Here is an 18167-nt window from a genome sequence, read left to right on the forward strand (position 1 = left end):
CAAGACACCTTAGTGGGGAATTTAGCCTTTCAACAAAATTTTGTTGTCAAACTCAGTCGTCGTCTTTTTCTGAGAAAAGTAGGGAGCGCGTAGTGAAAAAGAAGCAATGAATTGACAGTGAGAGAGAAAATATTCAAACAATTAATCATCCACGAGAGATCTCAAGCTAAAGAGTGTTTAGAGTTTTTCCTGCGTGTTTTGCGACGTGGATTTTCCGCCATGAAGTCAAAAATTGATTTCAATGAGGCTCTCAAAGATTCCCCAACTTTCCGGTGAGTGAAAAACAAGTGGCCCCCTTTCTGTTTGGACTTTCAGTCGATGCTGGGTGCTTTGTAGGTCAGTATTGGATGATGAAGAGAATGACATCGAGCATTTGGAGCAGAAGATTGAGCGTGTGCTGAAGATGTGCACCACTGCTGTGGATTCAGGCAAGGAATATGTTAAGAACAATTCCGCCTTTGCCACTTCCCTGTGGGATCTCCAGAGGCACTTTAAGGACGACAGGACGTCACATAGTGCCCTGGAGAAGGTAATCCATTGTCTCCAGGAGATGAATAAATTCCACACAATCCTGCTGGATCAGGCAAGTCGAACTGTCCTGAAGAATCTCACATCTTTCATCAAAAGGTACGACTACTTTCTCCCCAATTTCCCTGCCCATTGCCACCCCTCACCGATCCCTCAATCTTCCAGTGAGATCAAAGAAGTCAAGGACTACAAGAATCTCTTCCTGAAAGTCTCAGAGAATCTCGATGGGGCACTTCAGAAGAATGCCCAAGTGAACAAGAACAAACCAACGGACGTTCAGGAGACAGAAAATTATCTTTCAGCCACAAAATCTTGCTTCCAGCATACAGCCCTGGACTACGTCAATATTCTCACGATGCTCCAGGCCAAGAAGAAACCCGAAATACTCTCCACACTCCTCAGCTACGTTCAAGCCTGTAGCACTTACTATCATCAGGTGAGTGTCTATTGATTTTTCCTCCCCCATCATCCCCCAAACCAGAGCCCCCTAAAGGTCACTGAGTCCATCGCAAAGGCCAAGCCCATCCACCCCAAAACACCCATTCATCCGGATCAGGGAAGGGCTAACCACCTCCAATGCAAAAAGTGAGAGTTGGTGCTCGTAAAATTCCTCAGCGGAAATTCAGCCAATGAATTCTTAATCACGCTATTCCCATAAAAAAGAAACATACCAAATTCAGATGATCTAACATTCCGACCTTCGCAGGCAAACTGGGGATGTTTTATCAATAAATTTGTCGTTGGAAAAGTGTTCTGGGTTGTTGGAATTCAGTGCAAAATCTTCGAGAATTGCTGTGGATGTGAAATTTATTTATCAAATATTCGTACGTTTGAGCGTGAAGGAACGAAAAAATATACAATTACGTTAGCGTGAATATAAAAAAAAAATATCGCGCAGTCCATTCAAAAGTGCCATAAGTTTGATGATGTAAGATGAGGACTGTGGGCGTGAAAATAATTTAAACGAGCTTATCTGCAGTATAATTAATGATGCATTTAATTTAGATTAATATTTGCGGAGTGAGAGAAATTATCCAAGTTTTCGATAAAAAGGAAATATCGGCCAGCTTGCAATTTCGGCCACTTCTTTTGCTCTTCAAATTTCCATGAATTTTTAGTTCTTACATAAGGGAAGAGCACCAGCGATCGGCAGTGTTCCTCGGATCGTCAGATTAATACCGTATCGTTGCTCCAAATAAAATGAATTTTCAAAAATTATTAGTTACTTTTTACCATTTAACTCTCATAATAATGCACTGCAATAACCCAGATTTAATTTATAAAACCAATTTTCCGAGGTACAGAAGGCAAGTTTGCAATAACATCTATTTTTTTTATTACTTTATTGTAATGATTTGTAAATGAAATGCACAGATATAGTTAAATGGATAATTAATAGAGTAATTATTATCAACAAAAATACCAAAAAGTATTTTGAGGCTTATATTTTCAACTAAATATGGAGCATGTCTCTAAACATTCCGATCCGTGGTGCCCTTCCCTTACTATAGAAATTATAATAATGAAAAAAAAACTAAAAAAATGTCGGTTCAATAAACGAGATGATATAAAAAAGACTTAGGAAGAATTCCGGAAGGGCAAGCAATGAGCATGAAGGTGGCCGAAATATTACCCAAGGCTATGTCTATATTTTTATTCATTTTAAAATGTACTAAAAATGATTTTAGAGAAAACAAAGACGATAAACTCTCTGCAAGGTTCCAAGTAACTGCCGAAATTTGGTACAGTTTCTCTATTGCTTGATCCATTCCAAATTATTCTGTCCCATTATAACGAAATTTAAAACAGATTTGTCAATTTTATATGCTTTTCTTGGATTATTCATTACCACGTGCAGAAATTTATCAAAAGAAAAAATTTCATATAATTTTCGTTTTTAAGAAAATCGGAAACATGGTATTTTTTCACGAAACCTAACATAAATTTCGAATCTGCGTTTCCAACTCGGTTTTTCCTTATTCTGGTCTAGAAATATCAAAAAAAAAAGTCACAATATCTGCAAGGAAGCAGAAAATCGAAAATTCACTATTTTTGACCAAAAATATTTTAGCTCAGGAGTTAATTGGGATTCTGCAAAAAATATCCTAGATTTGGACATCCTTATAGTTTGTAATCGTCCACAAGAATCGGATTTTTATCAATTCTAAATCAGGGAGGCGACATTAGCTCTAAAAAATGCGACCAATTTAGTGTAATTTTTTCCCTGTTTTCGTACACATTTCACGAGATATCTCCAAAACTACGTAGGTTGCCAATTTGGGGTTTTCGGTTGCCTATTCAACATTAAATTGGCTTTTTTTTTTCAGAAGAAATTCTGCTCTTCTGAGCAGAATACTAGCACGTGCAAAAAGAGGTCGGACGTCTTTGAGATGTATAGATGAAATGTCCGCTAGGACACTCTCTAAAACATACCCAAAAATTAAATCCATTAATGGTCTGGTTCTTGAGATATTCCCAAAAGAGTGGTTTCTGGAGGACAAGAAGTGGGATGATAAGCAAATGCATGTGTTGTTTTGATTCCTTAGATTGACTTTTGGGTGGTACTCAGAACAATAAAAGTCGCTAACTTTATCTCTTTGGTCAGAAAATTCATTAGAAAAAATTCTGCTCTTCTTACCAAATTGTTAGCACGTGCAAGAAGAAGCGGTCAGACGTCTTTGAGATGTATGGATGAAATGTCTGCTAGGACACTCTCTAAAACATATCCCAAAATGAAGTCCATTAATGGTCTGGTTCTTGAGATATTCTTAAAAGAGTGGTTTCTGGAGGGGAAGGATAGACGTGAGGATGAAATTGAAGTGACATTTGGATTCCTTGGATCAACTTATGGGGGAGCTCTCAGAACATTCCAAGTCGATATCTTCATCAGTTTTTCCATAAAATCGGATAGAAGGGTTTCTGTAATTTTTTCTTTGCGTTTAACACTTCAAAATTCTTGAAAAAGTCCCGATGAATAAAAAAAGTGAGATGTCCAAAAAAAAACAGATTACATCTTCCACAAATTGCACGTTTTGAGTTCCTCTAACAAATAGTCCATGTGTTAGAATTGTGGGTCACTTCTGGTCCCAGCAGTGGATGGCCAAAAAAGACGTTGCAAAAATGTCTTTTCGACATAAATGGTTCTGGATGACCACGGTTTATCCATAGCAGATTACATATACCAGATTCTAAAAGCTAATGAGCCAAGCTTTCCAACAATATAGCTTACTCATTCAATTATGTTCATCAGGAGCTGAGATATACCACTCCAAACTTTCGACCTCTTCTACTGACAGAATATATGTGCTCATCTAATAGTAAGGTGGCGTAACTGGATCGTTTTCCGGAGATTGCTACTTAAACGCTTGTTTTTGGACTGATGAAATTCTTTTTTACTTCTTCTAAATCCATAGAATTATTCACTGTTTCATTTAGAAACATAATATAAAAAAAATTATCAAAAATATTAAAGAAAATTTATAAAATAATGATAATACTGAAATAAGTCAGCATGCACTAACTGGGTCGACTTTTCGCTAATTCACTTTTAATTAAACCTTTGTTATTTAAAATACTTTTTTCACAAGGGAAAAAACAATAAATGTTTTCAATCAACTAGCTGTCATTAGCGAAAATATCACTGCTAGAAAATTTTTAGTGAAGAACCCAGCTGGTACAAGATTGAAATGAGTCGATTACAATCACTTTAATTTTAATGGATAATTTTTTTTTGTTTTTCCTCAAACTTGAATAGTTATATTATGTTACTGTAGGGTAAATTAAGCTAATTCAAAACCTGTTCCAAATGGAAACTTTATTGTTTTCACGATAAATACAGTACTAAATTATTATATACTCCCTCCGTCCCAAAAAAAGTCGTACGTTTGGGGAAAAATTAGGGATTAAGGAATTGTTTTACGGAATGTTTTTGTTAATAGTAAATATCTTACGTATGAACTATTCTCCATCTTCAGTAGTAATATTGAGGTCCACCTACCACGGTAAGATAAGGAACTGGTGTCTTGAAGATTTATTTTTTTCACTTTTTTTTCGAAGAGCTCCGGTCGATATGTAACTTTTGAAAATTCTACTGAAATTAACATTTTTAAATAAAATTTCATTTAAAAATTTAGTGTACCAAAGAAGGGATTTATAGTTCTTTTCGTTATGCCATAACAATGGGTCTAAATTTACAAAAAAGGCAATAAAACCAATCTTGCTCTTTTTTCTACGTTCTGTGATATGGGTGCTGAATGGTTGGAGATAAAGATTTGATGTCTTTGGACGACCCCCACCCCCTGTAGGTCAACTTTTGGATTTTCAATATGTCCCCAGTTTCCCCCCGCCCCTCCTCTTCCTCAGAAAAAAATCGCACTATGTGTCTTTGAGCAATCCCAAAAAAACAATATGGTTTTTGGAGGGCTAGGGAGGGGGGGGGGGTAAATGAGGGGTAGGGTAATGGTCGACTTACGGGGGTGCCGCCGAAGGTGCCAAGCTTCTATCTCCAACCTTTTGGTACTTAAATCTTACTAAAAATATTCAAAAGAAAGATGTTTTTAAGACATTGTTTTCTTATCTTACAATCGTAGGTGGACCTCCATATTATCACTGAAGATGGAGGATAGTATATACATAAGATATTTCCAATACACAGCATTTCTACTTTACACCGTCTCTTCCTAGCGATATTCTTCCAAACGTACGACTTTTTTTGGGACGGAGGGAGTAATATTTATATATTTTCTATACCACATTTTCATTATTTAGCTAATTTTGCTCCAAATAAAGCGAAAATCCATTGATATTCACAAATTTTAATTTGGTAATTTCACAGAAAAATTAAAAGTGTACCTTTTCACCATCGAATTTTTCATCGATCGACCATGTTTTTCAATGAAAAACACAATGAGGTGACTATTGTTTATTCGTTTTGTTTAACATTTATGTCTTATTTCTGACTAATTTTAATTAAATTAAGTGCTAATCTTTATTGTTAACAGTACGTGAAGTTTTCAAATGAAATAATTACCTATTTCGTGAACAAAAAGGGTTTTTCTGAAGTGTCTGCAAATGCTTCAATAGGAAACCCCGGAAATATGATTCTTTGGAGAGATGATCTTATTGTTTTAGATAGGAAAGGAGAAAAAGACAAGGAATAAGAACAAATCCTGCACTCAGGAGCAACTCAACAAGGTTTTGAAAGCCTTTCATCACGGTTTCAGTTACACTGTTTGTCTCCAATTAGAAACTTTCCCATGTCTCCATTTGGATTAATATGTTTCCAATAGCAGCATTTTGCACTTGTGCATTTTTCTTTTATTTAAGAAGTTTTCAAATTATATCTAAAAAATTTTCACTAAACAGTAACATTCTAGAAGAGTCAAAGAGCAAATTTATGTAATTCTCTTTAGAAAAAATATGAACTTAATGTGTTGAATCTTCTGTCAAGGTTAAAGCGTCTGGAAATGGTTTTGAATTAGGACATTTACCCTAGTGACTATATTGCGGAAATAAAAATAAAAATATTATTTTAAGTGGATTAGTCATAAACGATCCAGATAGCGAAGCGCCCGGATTAGCACACTTGACTATAAGCCTCCCTTTACCTTAAAATTGAAGGAAATGAAGAGCAATTTAGAATTATTTCAATAATGAACGATATTACAAAGCAGTACAAAATGGGAACATAAATTAATGTATCATTGGGTTAAAATAAAAGTCGAAAGAAAGTGGAAGAAATATTACGTTTGGCTAACACGCATTGCTAATTTTTTTCTGCGTTTACTGCTATTTTAAGAAAATATTTTTTAAAAAATTGATTGTTGTGGATTTCGTGGACAACAGTGACGAGCGTTTCGGCAAACTTCCAATTTTTTTTTGCTGCCAAATAAAACTATTACAAAATATATTTATTATGCTGAATAAGTATAGAGGAATCCAGGGCTAAATCGAACAGTGTAGGATGTTATAAGTTCACATTAAAAGAAATGTTAGGCAAACAGTATATTCTTTAATAAAATATCCTCGCGTCTAATCCTAATATTATTTATTTAAGAAGTACAATAAGAAATCCAATTGCTGACCAATTTAGCCCCTATCTTCCCTAAACTTAGAATCTTAATGGCGTCTTGTAGCATTTTTTTCTGGTTATTACACAAAAATAATCTGGAACACTTGTGACAGTTTAGAATGAATTGTACGTAATCCGTTCTTTTCAGCCACTTGTTAAAGCGGACTGATTCACGTGTTGGAGAGTTTGTAAAATTAATTGAGTTTATCACAAGAGGGAATGAGGAGAGAAATTCAACAGCTTGTCAGGTTTTTTTTTCTTCATTTTCGATAGAGAATGTGCTTAGTCTTTCTCATGGATTGTCCAGGAAATTTCTCTTTTAATTGCTTCTACCTAGATAGAAGACTTATAAAAAAGGTAGCATTAAACGATAATGATAGTGATTGAAGAGGAAAAAAAATACAATTTCATTGCAAAGTCATAGGAGTTTCACAAAATTTTTTTTTGCAACCTTTTTGACTGTGTGGTGGTTTTCGTGTCAATAAGTCGCATGATTAATTGAATTTTTTGACGAATGTTCTTTTTGGGGCAAAAGAAGCCCGGAAATTGGAATAGAAGAGTCACAATTTCCCCTTTTTCTTTTTCCTTGCGATAAGGTGTGTGTTACATGATTTTGCCGTCTTTGTATTGATTAGCAATTTCCCTCTCCAACCATGTTTTTTTCTTATTTACTTTTTTTTCTTTTTGGCTTTAGGGTTCAGACTTGTGTGAGGATTTTGATCCATATTTCAAGGTGTTGGCCGATGATGTGAGTAATTTTCTGCTTCTTTGATATTGTGGGTATTTTTCTTTTTTTTTGTGAAACAATAGAATTATATCCCGATAGATTTGTACAATGCGCTCAGATTGTGCAACTCTGGAGAAGACAATGCAGAATCGCCATGCGTCTGTGACCAACTTCGATCAGGGACACACTGAGGGGTACCTCTTCAAGAGAACCTCCAAAGGTTTCAAAACATGGAATCGTCGATGGTTCTACATCTCGGGCAATCAGCTGCTTTATCGAAAGAGAAATGGAGAAGAGAGTCCCACCGTTATGGAGGAAGATCTCAGTATTTGCACCGTTCGACTGGCCAATGAGTGCGACCGCCGTTTCTGCTTTGAGGTAAGTCAGAGTTGAAACTTTTATAGATCAAAGATAAAAGATAAATACTTAGAGAATTTTACTGAAATACTCATATCAAATAGTTTTTGAAGATACCTGACTCAAAATTTGAAAACTTTTTTAGGAGAAAAAACATTTCAGGAAAATATTAAAGTAGATTATCTTTTATCCAGGGTTGGATAAAATTTTATTTGAAATTAACTTATTTGAACTATTTCGGACAGTATTAACTGAAATATGTAAATTACTATAGCAAATTTGGATAATAATGTGACAAAGAAATATGCGTTCGTTTTTTAAGGTTTTTTTTCTTTATAAAGAAGAAAAATATTAGATAATTTTCGCCCAGTAGATTGAATATCAAGGACAGTAAAACAAAATGACCTTTGGCTCCTTACTCCTTTTAATTTCTAATGTTTTAAAAATTGCACTTTGTAGACTTGAGGAAGGAGAAAACCCCTTCCGAAATGTCGGCTTGAAAAATTAAAAAAATTAAAAAATAAAGGAGCCAAAGGTCATTATCGTGTTTTACTGTCACCGTAAAAAAGTATTTTAAGGATTGTGGGTGATGGAGGGAAGGAAAGGGAAGTAGCATAAAAATACTTGCTACATAGAGGAGACCGGGGCAGAATTAGCCAGCAAATGAAACTTTTCATTGCGTATAAAGCGTGTCCACGACAATATTATTCCAAACGATTTGATATTTTTTATGACAGATGTCACTAGTTCCGCATTTTCGTTGTATGCAAACATTGTAACACGTGTTTTTACCTTTCTTTTGGTGAAACTCTCATCAAATTCTGTTCATTTTTCACTGGGATATGAAATAATAATGGAAAAGAGAACGGGGATCGTGTAAATATATCTAAAAAAAATCCTGAAATCAATTACAGTAGACTCTCTCTCAATCGGGCATATGGGGCAAAATGTCATCCACATTATCGATAGAATTGGGCGTCAAAATCGTTGTAAATTCCACAAAAGTGCTCAATTATAAAGAATCATGATAAAATAAGAGAAACTACAGCGAACTTGAGCAAATTTTCTTCACAATTTCAACGTGAAACTTGTCAATAAAATTTTGCACCTGATTGAAAAAGAGTCGATTGAGCGAGAGACTACTGTACGCGGACCTTGGAAAATTCACAAATACCTCATGCCAGACCGTCCGGAGGGTGATTCTTCTATTCCTTGACAGTGAAACCACTGCCCAGAAACCTGGATGTGGGAAAAATCGGTGTATTGGAGATCGAAATTTAGAGAAAATCGTGATCTGCTCTATCTATATCTGCTCTAAAAACCGCTATTCTTAAAATTTCTCAATGAAAATCACATTAGAATATACTTCAAATAATTCTACCAATCAATTAATAATCATTTTATCGAAAATGGAATTATGTTTATTTGCTATTAAAAAGTTTTCTAGATTCGGTAAGTCTAATGGGTCAGAAGTACCTAATGCTTAATTTAAAATTAAGCTTAGATAATAGAGATAAAGTAATGTGAAATAAACTTCCTGGCATTATTGCTTCCTATAAAATAAAAAATTTATGAGAAACTTATTTTATCCTAAATATATAATACAGATATAGATATACTTATCCACCCAGTTTTTTATCCGTAAAGCATCATACAATATTTGTATTCTGCAAATAAGTAACTGTATGTTTTATGAAAATCTATATTATCAGAAATTAAAATACAGTAGACTCTCGCAAATTCGGCTCTTTTAAGATCGGGCTACTTTTTAATTCGGGCAGCGGTTACATTTGAAAAAAGTTTGTTGTCACTTTTCAAGTTTGATTATGATTATCAAATGAATCAAATATGCTTAAAGTTGGCATGGTTTGTCTTAGTTTTGATGTGATTTTGCATTATTGAGGGATTTTCATGAAATTTACGATATATATTAGTGTGTAAACTCAATATCTATACGCACATGGATAAAAAATCGTTGCATTTCAAAAAGTTTGTCGCCCGAATTTCTGTCTAATTCGGCTGACATTTCGGTCCCATATGCCCGAATTTGAGAGAGTCTACTGTACGTTTATCCAAAAATTTTACATTTCTTTATCCAAAACGACTAAATTGTTTCAATACGTATAGTATTTGGATAATGTATATGATAATTTAATAATTTGTGATTTGAAAAAATCCAGAAATGATTTTTATCTGATAATAAATATTTAGTTTACAAACACAATCTTTATCCAAAACCGGATAGTTTTTATCCTAAAGGAATATTTTTTTTACAGTTCAAATTCACGACATAACTTTAGAAGATTTAAAAAGTTATTGTCTTCTTTTTGTTAAAAATGGAAAAATGTGTCTTGGATTAAAGCGAAATTGTGTGTTGAACGAGATATTTGGTACTGCCCGTACTGCCCCTGGATAAATTTATAAATATAACTAGAAAATCGCAGAATTGAATAGGCAATAACTAATGTGTATGCTCATTGAACTAGATATTATCCAACTGAAAAACTCTTTGGATTAGACAACGACAAAATATTTACCCTGTTGTCCTTATCTAGAAAAGAATTTTTTGCCAATTCTACAGGTGATTTCTCCCACGAAAAGCCATATGCTCCAGGCAGATTCAGCTGATTCCCTAAAAGCCTGGTTCTGTGCTCTTCAGAGTGGAATTGGAGCGGCAATTCAGAATAACAATTCCAAATCTCTCTTAACATCATCCAGTTCTGACCCTTCAAAGCCCTCCGGGGACACTAAAAAGGTCAACTGGGAGTATTTTCTGACGATTCCTGGCAACAGTGCTTGCTGCGACTGTGGCCATCCTCAGCCCAAATGGGCGTCTATCAATTTGGGCATCACACTCTGCATCGCCTGTTCGGGTATTCATCGTAGTCTGGGAGTGCACTACAGCAAAGTGCGCTCCCTGACGCTGGATGCGTGGGAGCCGGAGATCATTAAGGTGATGACAGAACTTGGCAATGGGGTAATTAATCGGATTTACGAGGCCAATGCCGAGAACTGTGGAGGGGTTGAGAGAGCCACGGAAAATTGTGACATTTCCGTGAGGGAGGCCTGGATTAAGGCAAAGTATGTTGAGAGGCGCTTTGTGGCCTCACTGACTTCCATTACGGATGCTCTCTGTGCTGAAAGTGCACGTAGTTTTGGAACAACAAATCGCCGTGGCAAGGCTTTTCAGGCTGCCAGGTGGAGCGTGAAGAAGCTGAGACGTCGTCAGAAGTCGTCTTCGTTGAAAGTTACACCATCGCCAGAGACCCAATCGGGTGAATCGTCATCGGGTCATGAGGAACACAGTGAGCAAGATGAGGAGGAAGAGGATTGTAATGAGGACAAGGATGATGGAGATGAAAAGCAAGCGGTTAAGGTTGATGTGGTATTTGGGGAGAATCTCAGTGAACCCCTAAATCAGGCATCTTTCTGCCTGGATTCGGACGATGAGTCAGTGAATGATGAGGAACAGACGCAGGACAATGAAGACATTCACAAGCTCAATCCGGATGTTTTGCTCTACAAAGCAGCTCTTGTTCACAATTTACCGGTGATGAGTCAAGCTCTGGCTCTGGGGGCTCAGAAGAACTGGACAAATCCTGATGATCTCGACAGGACGGCACTCCATGAAGCTGTCTTATCCGTAAGTACACTTCCTGTCCTTTTAACCCCTCACCAGAAATTATGAAGTTTAAAATGTCAAAGAAAGATAATAACTGATCTCCTAAGCTCCGCCCATTGCTTTAGGCCACGCCCCTTTCAGAAAATCATTTAGGTAAAATTGGTCAAGGGAATTCCAAATTATATTTTTTTATTTGTGAACACTTCGTCGTTTGGTTGCTGGTTGCTGAAAATCACAAGTCGATATCACTTACCGCTTCCTCTATTGAAACAGTCGAATTGCAGACTGCCGACAGGTGTCTACACTTTATAGGAAAGTTTCGTCAAAAATGAGCGTCAAAAAGTGTTTTTAAAAACACTTCTTGCATAGTGAGAATTTTTGACAATAATTTTTGAAAAAAATAGTCTATAGATATAAAGCGATTTCTTCAAAACTCGTATCAAATTTGAGTTATTTTTCTTCAAAAATTTTACAAAATATACATCAAAATCATTGACAGAACTTTTGAAGACCACTCGAGTTCATTTTTCACAAAAAATTGTCGTTTCATTGCTGGTATGGCGCTGTCAATTTTTGTGGAGAATTCTAAATAAAAAAGAAGTGTTTTTCAACATGTTTTTCCTATAGAGCTCCCAAATCTATCAAGTATATCCTAGTGAATACGAGACCCATCCAGAACTATCAAAATCATCAAAACCTATTGTTGTAAAATGCTCAAAAGTACAACCTTGTTTCATAACACTCCTTTTTAAAAGTCCATGTGAAAGCCATTCCCGTCCGGGAACACAAAGACCAGATGACCACAAGACTTCGCTGCCTCCGTTAGAGTCCGATTTGGATAGCGAAAGAAGGGAAAAAGAATACCAAAGTAAAGGTTCAAAATTTCCAACTGGAAAAGAGCAAGGAGCAAATCAGGAACGAATGACAGAAGAGAATAAAAAAGGATTAGTTTTGAGATAAAGTCACTTTAGAAAGTCTAGTGTACTTACAGTTTGGATTTTAGGGTAACGTTTGGTATTTATGGACAAGGTGCTTTTCGGGACATAATATTGGTATATCTGAACACATCAAAAATCCTCTAAATATTTGTTTTCTTATTATTTTTAAGTTTTATATGAAATTTTAAGCTCTTTACGTATCAGACATACATAAAACTTCTGACTTTTTTTAAATTCAAAGTGTGAAATACGCGTGAATTGTGAGTATCACATTCCACTTTTTACAGTAGACTCTCTCTCAATCGTGAATATGGGGCAAAATGTCATCCGATTTAGCGATAGAATTTAGCGTTAAAGCCTTTGTAAATTCCACAAAAAGCGCTCAATTATAAAGAATTACGATAAAATAGGAAGAACTACAGCGAATTTGAGGAAATTTGCTTCATAATTGAGCGTGAAAACTGTCAACAAAATTTGACGCCCGATTGAAAAAGAGCCGATTGAGTGAGAGTCTACTGTACAAAACCTTCAGTGTTGAGTTTTTTTCGATTTAAGTCACTTTAAAAGTGAAATTTAAACAAAATTTTTATGAAAGAGTGAAGTTTACACATTTTACTTAAAGGTTAATAGTCAGGCTCAGTGACATTTATTTGCTTAATAGCGATTTTTGTCTGTCCCGAAATACTTACCCAATTGTCCCGAAATACACCATTTTTACTTCTTTACATTTTTTGCTATTTTGACTAGATAATTATGCATTTTTCAACATTTTTCGGTAAGAATTTTATTCTGGATAGAATAAGGAACATAAATATTTGTATCAACAAAGAAAAAAATAATTTGAGAAGTCATTAGGCTGTTTGAATTTTGAAAGTACTAAAAAGTATACCGAAATACCACACGTTACCCTATATGAGTCAGAAAACTGAAGAAACGCGAAAAACAATATTGCGTAAAATGGTAATAAACTATAAAAATTGTTTGAAATAAATTAGCCAAATAATGTGCTAGCATTTTTCCATACAATTTTTCTTCAAAATTGTTTTTTTTTTCCTTCAAAAAAAATTGAAACATTTATTGATAAAGATGTAGGGGCCTTTAAAACTTTTTCCAATCTGGGTGACTCTTTTTAACATTCCTCCTTAGTCTGAAGTTCAACATTTTACTGCTCGAATTTTAGAGAAAGAGTAGTATTCAATTCGTTTTTTTTCGAAATTGTCACCGATCTAGAGCTCCAACGGTAAGAGATATCAATTAGTAGTCTGCGATGACCCTTCATAAAAAATATTATCTACAGATGTTTTTCTTTCTTTTACCTCACCTCCTCTTTCTCCTCCAAAATCATGTTTTCTTGGTTTATTTTGAAAATGAATCCTACGATTTCTTTTATTTTCGGATATATTTTGAAGGTTGCGCGTTGAAGGTCAAGAACGTTTCGTCGGTACATACTCATGACCGAAAAAATTTTCGACATCAAATTTTCGAAGGTTAAATGTTTAAGTACTCCAAAATCATTTCAGGATAAATTTATGAACCAGTTTAAACCGATAGTCAACAACCACATGAGCTCTATTACATGAGTCATTCCGCAAAGGTAGGACGCTTTGCCGGCTCTTTTTATTTTACTGTTGCAAAACTCATAAGGGCGTGGCGTACGTTTTAAAGGGCAGGACACTCCAACGTCTTCCACAATGTGAAACCATGGGAATGAGTTACTCTTTAGGAATATTTCACAGAATTTCGCTATTAAGTAATAATCTACAAAAAATACTCAAGGAAATTCCTCATAAAATCAAAATAACTTCTGAAGAGGGCGTGTCCTAAAATGATTCATAGGTGGAGCTTATTCAGTACAACTTCGAACCATTCTAAAGATACATCAAATTTACGTTGATAAAAAGTAAATTATAAACTTCATCAGGGCTCAGTGATGGCGTGCGAATTTCTTCTGTTGAATGGTGCTGACATTAATGCCAAAGATCGCAACGGATATACGCCTCTGCATCTGGCCACAGAGAATGGCAGCACAGCTCAGGCGTATCTGTTGCTCAAGAATAGGGCCAAATATGATATTGTGACGGCAGAGGGGAAGCAAGCCATCGACATTGCCGTAGATAGTGCCAATGCTGACATCGTCACTCTGTGAGTAACCAATTTTTTTTCTTATTTTATTGCCAAAAAAAAAAATTTATTTTTTCTCTCTTGCTAAAGTGCTTTGACTAAAAGAGCAAAATCGACAAGTATCACAATTTCCATTTGAGATAAATTGAAGAGAATTATCTTTTGGCTGAGAACACTCAATTGTCTCTCTCCCCCTATACTTGACTCAATGAGGCATCTCGCGAGGCTATTAATTAACGCGTTTGTTTAGATGAACATCTCTAATTTCCCATTAGCTTTTCGCTGTTGAATGTCTTACACAGTGAACGAGGAATTTCTTGAGGCCGATCAATGGAGATGTAATTGAGATTGTTTGGGGCAGATAAACTCTCAGTTTTTTTTATTTAATCTTGTGATTTGTTACTGGTTTAAATGAGAAGATTTATCGTCAATTGATGTAGATTAAATGGAATGTCATGATGTGTATACATTTTGAGCTATTCAGCAGAATATAATCCAATTGGACTACATAAAGAATGTAAATAATAAGAATATTCATAAATCATAAGCATTAAAATCATGATAATCTTGTTGTTTATGTTAAAATATCTTCGAAGTCTTACATAAGAGTATCTTTTCTGAGTCAATTCCCTAGATTCTGAAAATTAAATCGTTGTAATATTAGAGTTAATTTTGGTGTTATAATCAAAATTTTCTCATTTTGAGTATGGCTAATGACTCTATTACTAACTTTTTTCTCTATTTGTTTATTACCTTTAATTTTTCCCTTATTTTTCTTCGTTAAACATTTTTCCTACGATATTTCGGTAAAAATTAATGCAAAACTTTAGAAAATGGAACTTAATTTATTAATTATAGTTAAAAATGAAATTATTACAAGATATTAACCTAAATTTGGTCAAAAATAAATACCCTAGCGCTCAATTTATTGAGTGGAGTTATACTTATTTCCACCCTAAAAAAACAAAATTCTATTATATTTCTAAAAATACTTAGAATAAAAAATCAAAATGTCGATTTTTTATGTTGGTAGGGTGGAATAACCGGCTATCGCCATGTTTAGGAAAAAATTAAATTCATTTAATCATAACTTTTGAATCCTTGTTACAAGATAAGTCAAATTTGACACAAAGTTTTAGATGTATTGGCTCTAGATACGTGAAAACTATAATCCTAGAACATAACGCTGGACTACTTAAAAAACTGATTTTTATTAATAATGCAAAAATAACCATTTCGTCGCCACTTTTTACCACTTTTGTAAAATTTGTAACCACTTCTCGCCACCCACTTGAAAAGAACCACACTCGGTTATTTTAGGCAATGCTATGAAAAGAATACATTCACCATTTCTCTTTCCTTGTGATCACTTTATTATTACTCTCTTTAAATGATTTTTCTTCACTTTTATTTGAGAAATCAAATTATGGGGCTTTTGCAGAAAGTAAACAATGCAGATTTGACAACTGAGAATGTACGAAGTGAAGTTAGCGTCGCCTATTGAAAAGATATGGCGACAGGTGGTAAAATCAATTCCAGAATATTACCACTTCTCGCCATGCCTCATTTTTATACAAAAATAATATAAAATGAAATATTAATTGACTAAATACAAATTTTATGTATTCCACAAGTGCAATTAAATATTCAATAGACAAATTATTTACCCAAATAGGTATTTTTGGCCTGATGAAAATTTGACGACACTTAGTACATTTGGTAAGAGATGTTGGATTCGATGCACTTGCTTAAAATATTGCTCTAAAAAGTGATCAAAATCGTGAATCCAAAACGAATAATTATTATTTTTCGATTCTATGCGTAGAAGCAGAAACAATACAAAAAAATTGCGACTCATTTATTTCATAAATTGCGAAAAATAGCGATTTCAATGTAAGTGGCGAGAAGTGGGGCACTGGCGAGAACTGGCGATTCCACCCTATGAAAGGACATTATGGTCTACCTACGTATAAGTTTTTTCGACATTTCTTTTTTTGTTGAGTTTCTTTAAGGATTAATCGGTGGAATTATACTTATTTCCACCACTGTATTTTTGGAACTTGAAAGTGTTACTTTGTGTATAACATAAGTTAAAATGATAAAAAAATGTAAAAAAATAGAGTATGGGTGTTTTCCAATTTTTTTTTTAACCCACGTAACCCCTTAAGTACGTGCACCGATTAGGGCCTTGACAGACCTGAGGATTACCCGAGAGACGACTTAGCGTAATTATATTCGAAATAGTGGTTGGACTTCATTTCCATAATTTTCCACTAAGTCGTAAGTGTGTCTAGGGCATTACTTTATCCTTATATTACAAAGGAATCATTACAGGATTTGAATCCGCGGGGAGTGCGAGTGAATTTCTCTTAAGCCACTAAAAAGCTGACGGGTACGAGCTTTTTGACAGCTTGAAATTTTAATTCACAAACCCTTTTTTGATTTGCCCCCTTAATTTTCAAACCCTTCAGTTCGTACAACGTACCATTTTAGTAATTACACATTATCTTCTAAGACACTTTTCCGCATTTTGAACAGTAATGCGAATTAATTCTCATAGCCAGGAACTCAAGTGGAACTTTTAGATTGTGATGTGGAACATTGAGTTTTTCAAATTCACTTTAATCTTTAGGGGCCTAAATAAGTTCCACAGTCGAAACACTATCTGTGGACCTTAAAATAGTGTGAATTATAGAAGATCCACTGTGTAAAGAATGAATTCGTTTCGCAGGTGATCGATAAGTTGACATTTAGGGACCTAATGCCCTAGACACACTTACTACTTAAGCCGAGAGACGACTTAAGTGGAAAATTATGGAAATGTAGTTTAATCATTATTTCTAATATAACTACGCTAAGCCGTCTCTCGACTAATCCTCAGGTCTGTCGAGGCCCTGAGCCTAAATTTTAAATAAGTTCCACAGTAGAGACACTGAGGCCATTTACACCGCCTCATTGGATTGAGATTGAACAAATCAGTCTGAATATAATGCGACAGTCTAAATGAGCTCAATGAATCCATTTAAAATGCAGCGTTATATTGAAACTTCATGATCCGAAATCCGATTTTGGAAAAATTCAATCCCAATCTAATGCGGCGATGTAAATAGCCTTACTGTCTTTGGACTTTTGACTAAATAAAATGTGTGGATCATTGAAGATCGTCTTATTTCGGCAATAAAATCTAAGTTGAGGACGTGGATTCGTTTCTCCGGTGCTAGATTCTTGACCCTTAGGGACCTTATTAAATAAGTTCCACAGCTGAGACACTTCCTTTAAACTTTAGCTTAAAGTGTGGATTGTTCAAAATCGAGTAGTTCCGTTAGACCTTTAGAGTGGATGTCTCAGCTAAGCTCTTTTAGATAGATCGTAGCTCTGGCCTCTATTTCAGAATTCAATTAAACCAGAAAGTAGATAGTAAAATTAATAATTTTCTTTGATGTTCAATCCATGTTGCAGTCTTCGATTAACAAAGTTGAATGAAGAAATTGGCATGTCGGAGCAAGGAGTGGGCGGTGACGAAACTTACAACGATGTGATGAAGGACTTCTCCCATTTTGCTATAAATCAACCGCATCGTCTGCAACGTTCCAAGGTGGACGGGCAAGAGGCGGAGTGAAAACTCAACACTGAAGAATCTCGTATGTTATTCCACTAACTGTATTTGTAATTATTGTGTTTTTTCTCATTTTCTAATTATTTACTGTTTATACAATTTATTCTATATACAAGAAAAAAATGTTGTTCCAATTGAGGATTAAAGTGAAAGATTAAGAAGATATATTGGGTTTTGTCCTCCTAAAT

General features: G+C 34.9%; 1 protein-coding gene across 1 annotated transcript; it reads left to right on the forward strand.

Annotated features, from left to right (window-relative positions):
* Positions 1-11: 11 nt before the first annotated feature.
* Positions 12-18142, forward strand: LOC129804225 (arf-GAP with coiled-coil, ANK repeat and PH domain-containing protein 2). Its single transcript, XM_055851350.1, has 8 exons — positions 12-272; positions 337-627; positions 694-964; positions 7293-7346; positions 7425-7703; positions 10264-11325; positions 14164-14384; positions 17823-18142. Exons 1-8 carry the CDS (start codon positions 220-222, stop codon positions 17980-17982), a joined length of 2391 nt encoding a protein of 796 aa, XP_055707325.1. The 5' UTR covers positions 12-219; the 3' UTR covers positions 17983-18142.
* Positions 18143-18167: the final 25 nt, after the last annotated feature.

The sequence above is a fragment of the Phlebotomus papatasi genome, chromosome 2 (genome assembly GCF_024763615.1).
Source record: "Phlebotomus papatasi isolate M1 chromosome 2, Ppap_2.1, whole genome shotgun sequence".
Lineage (NCBI taxonomy): Eukaryota > Metazoa > Arthropoda > Insecta > Diptera > Psychodidae > Phlebotomus > Phlebotomus papatasi.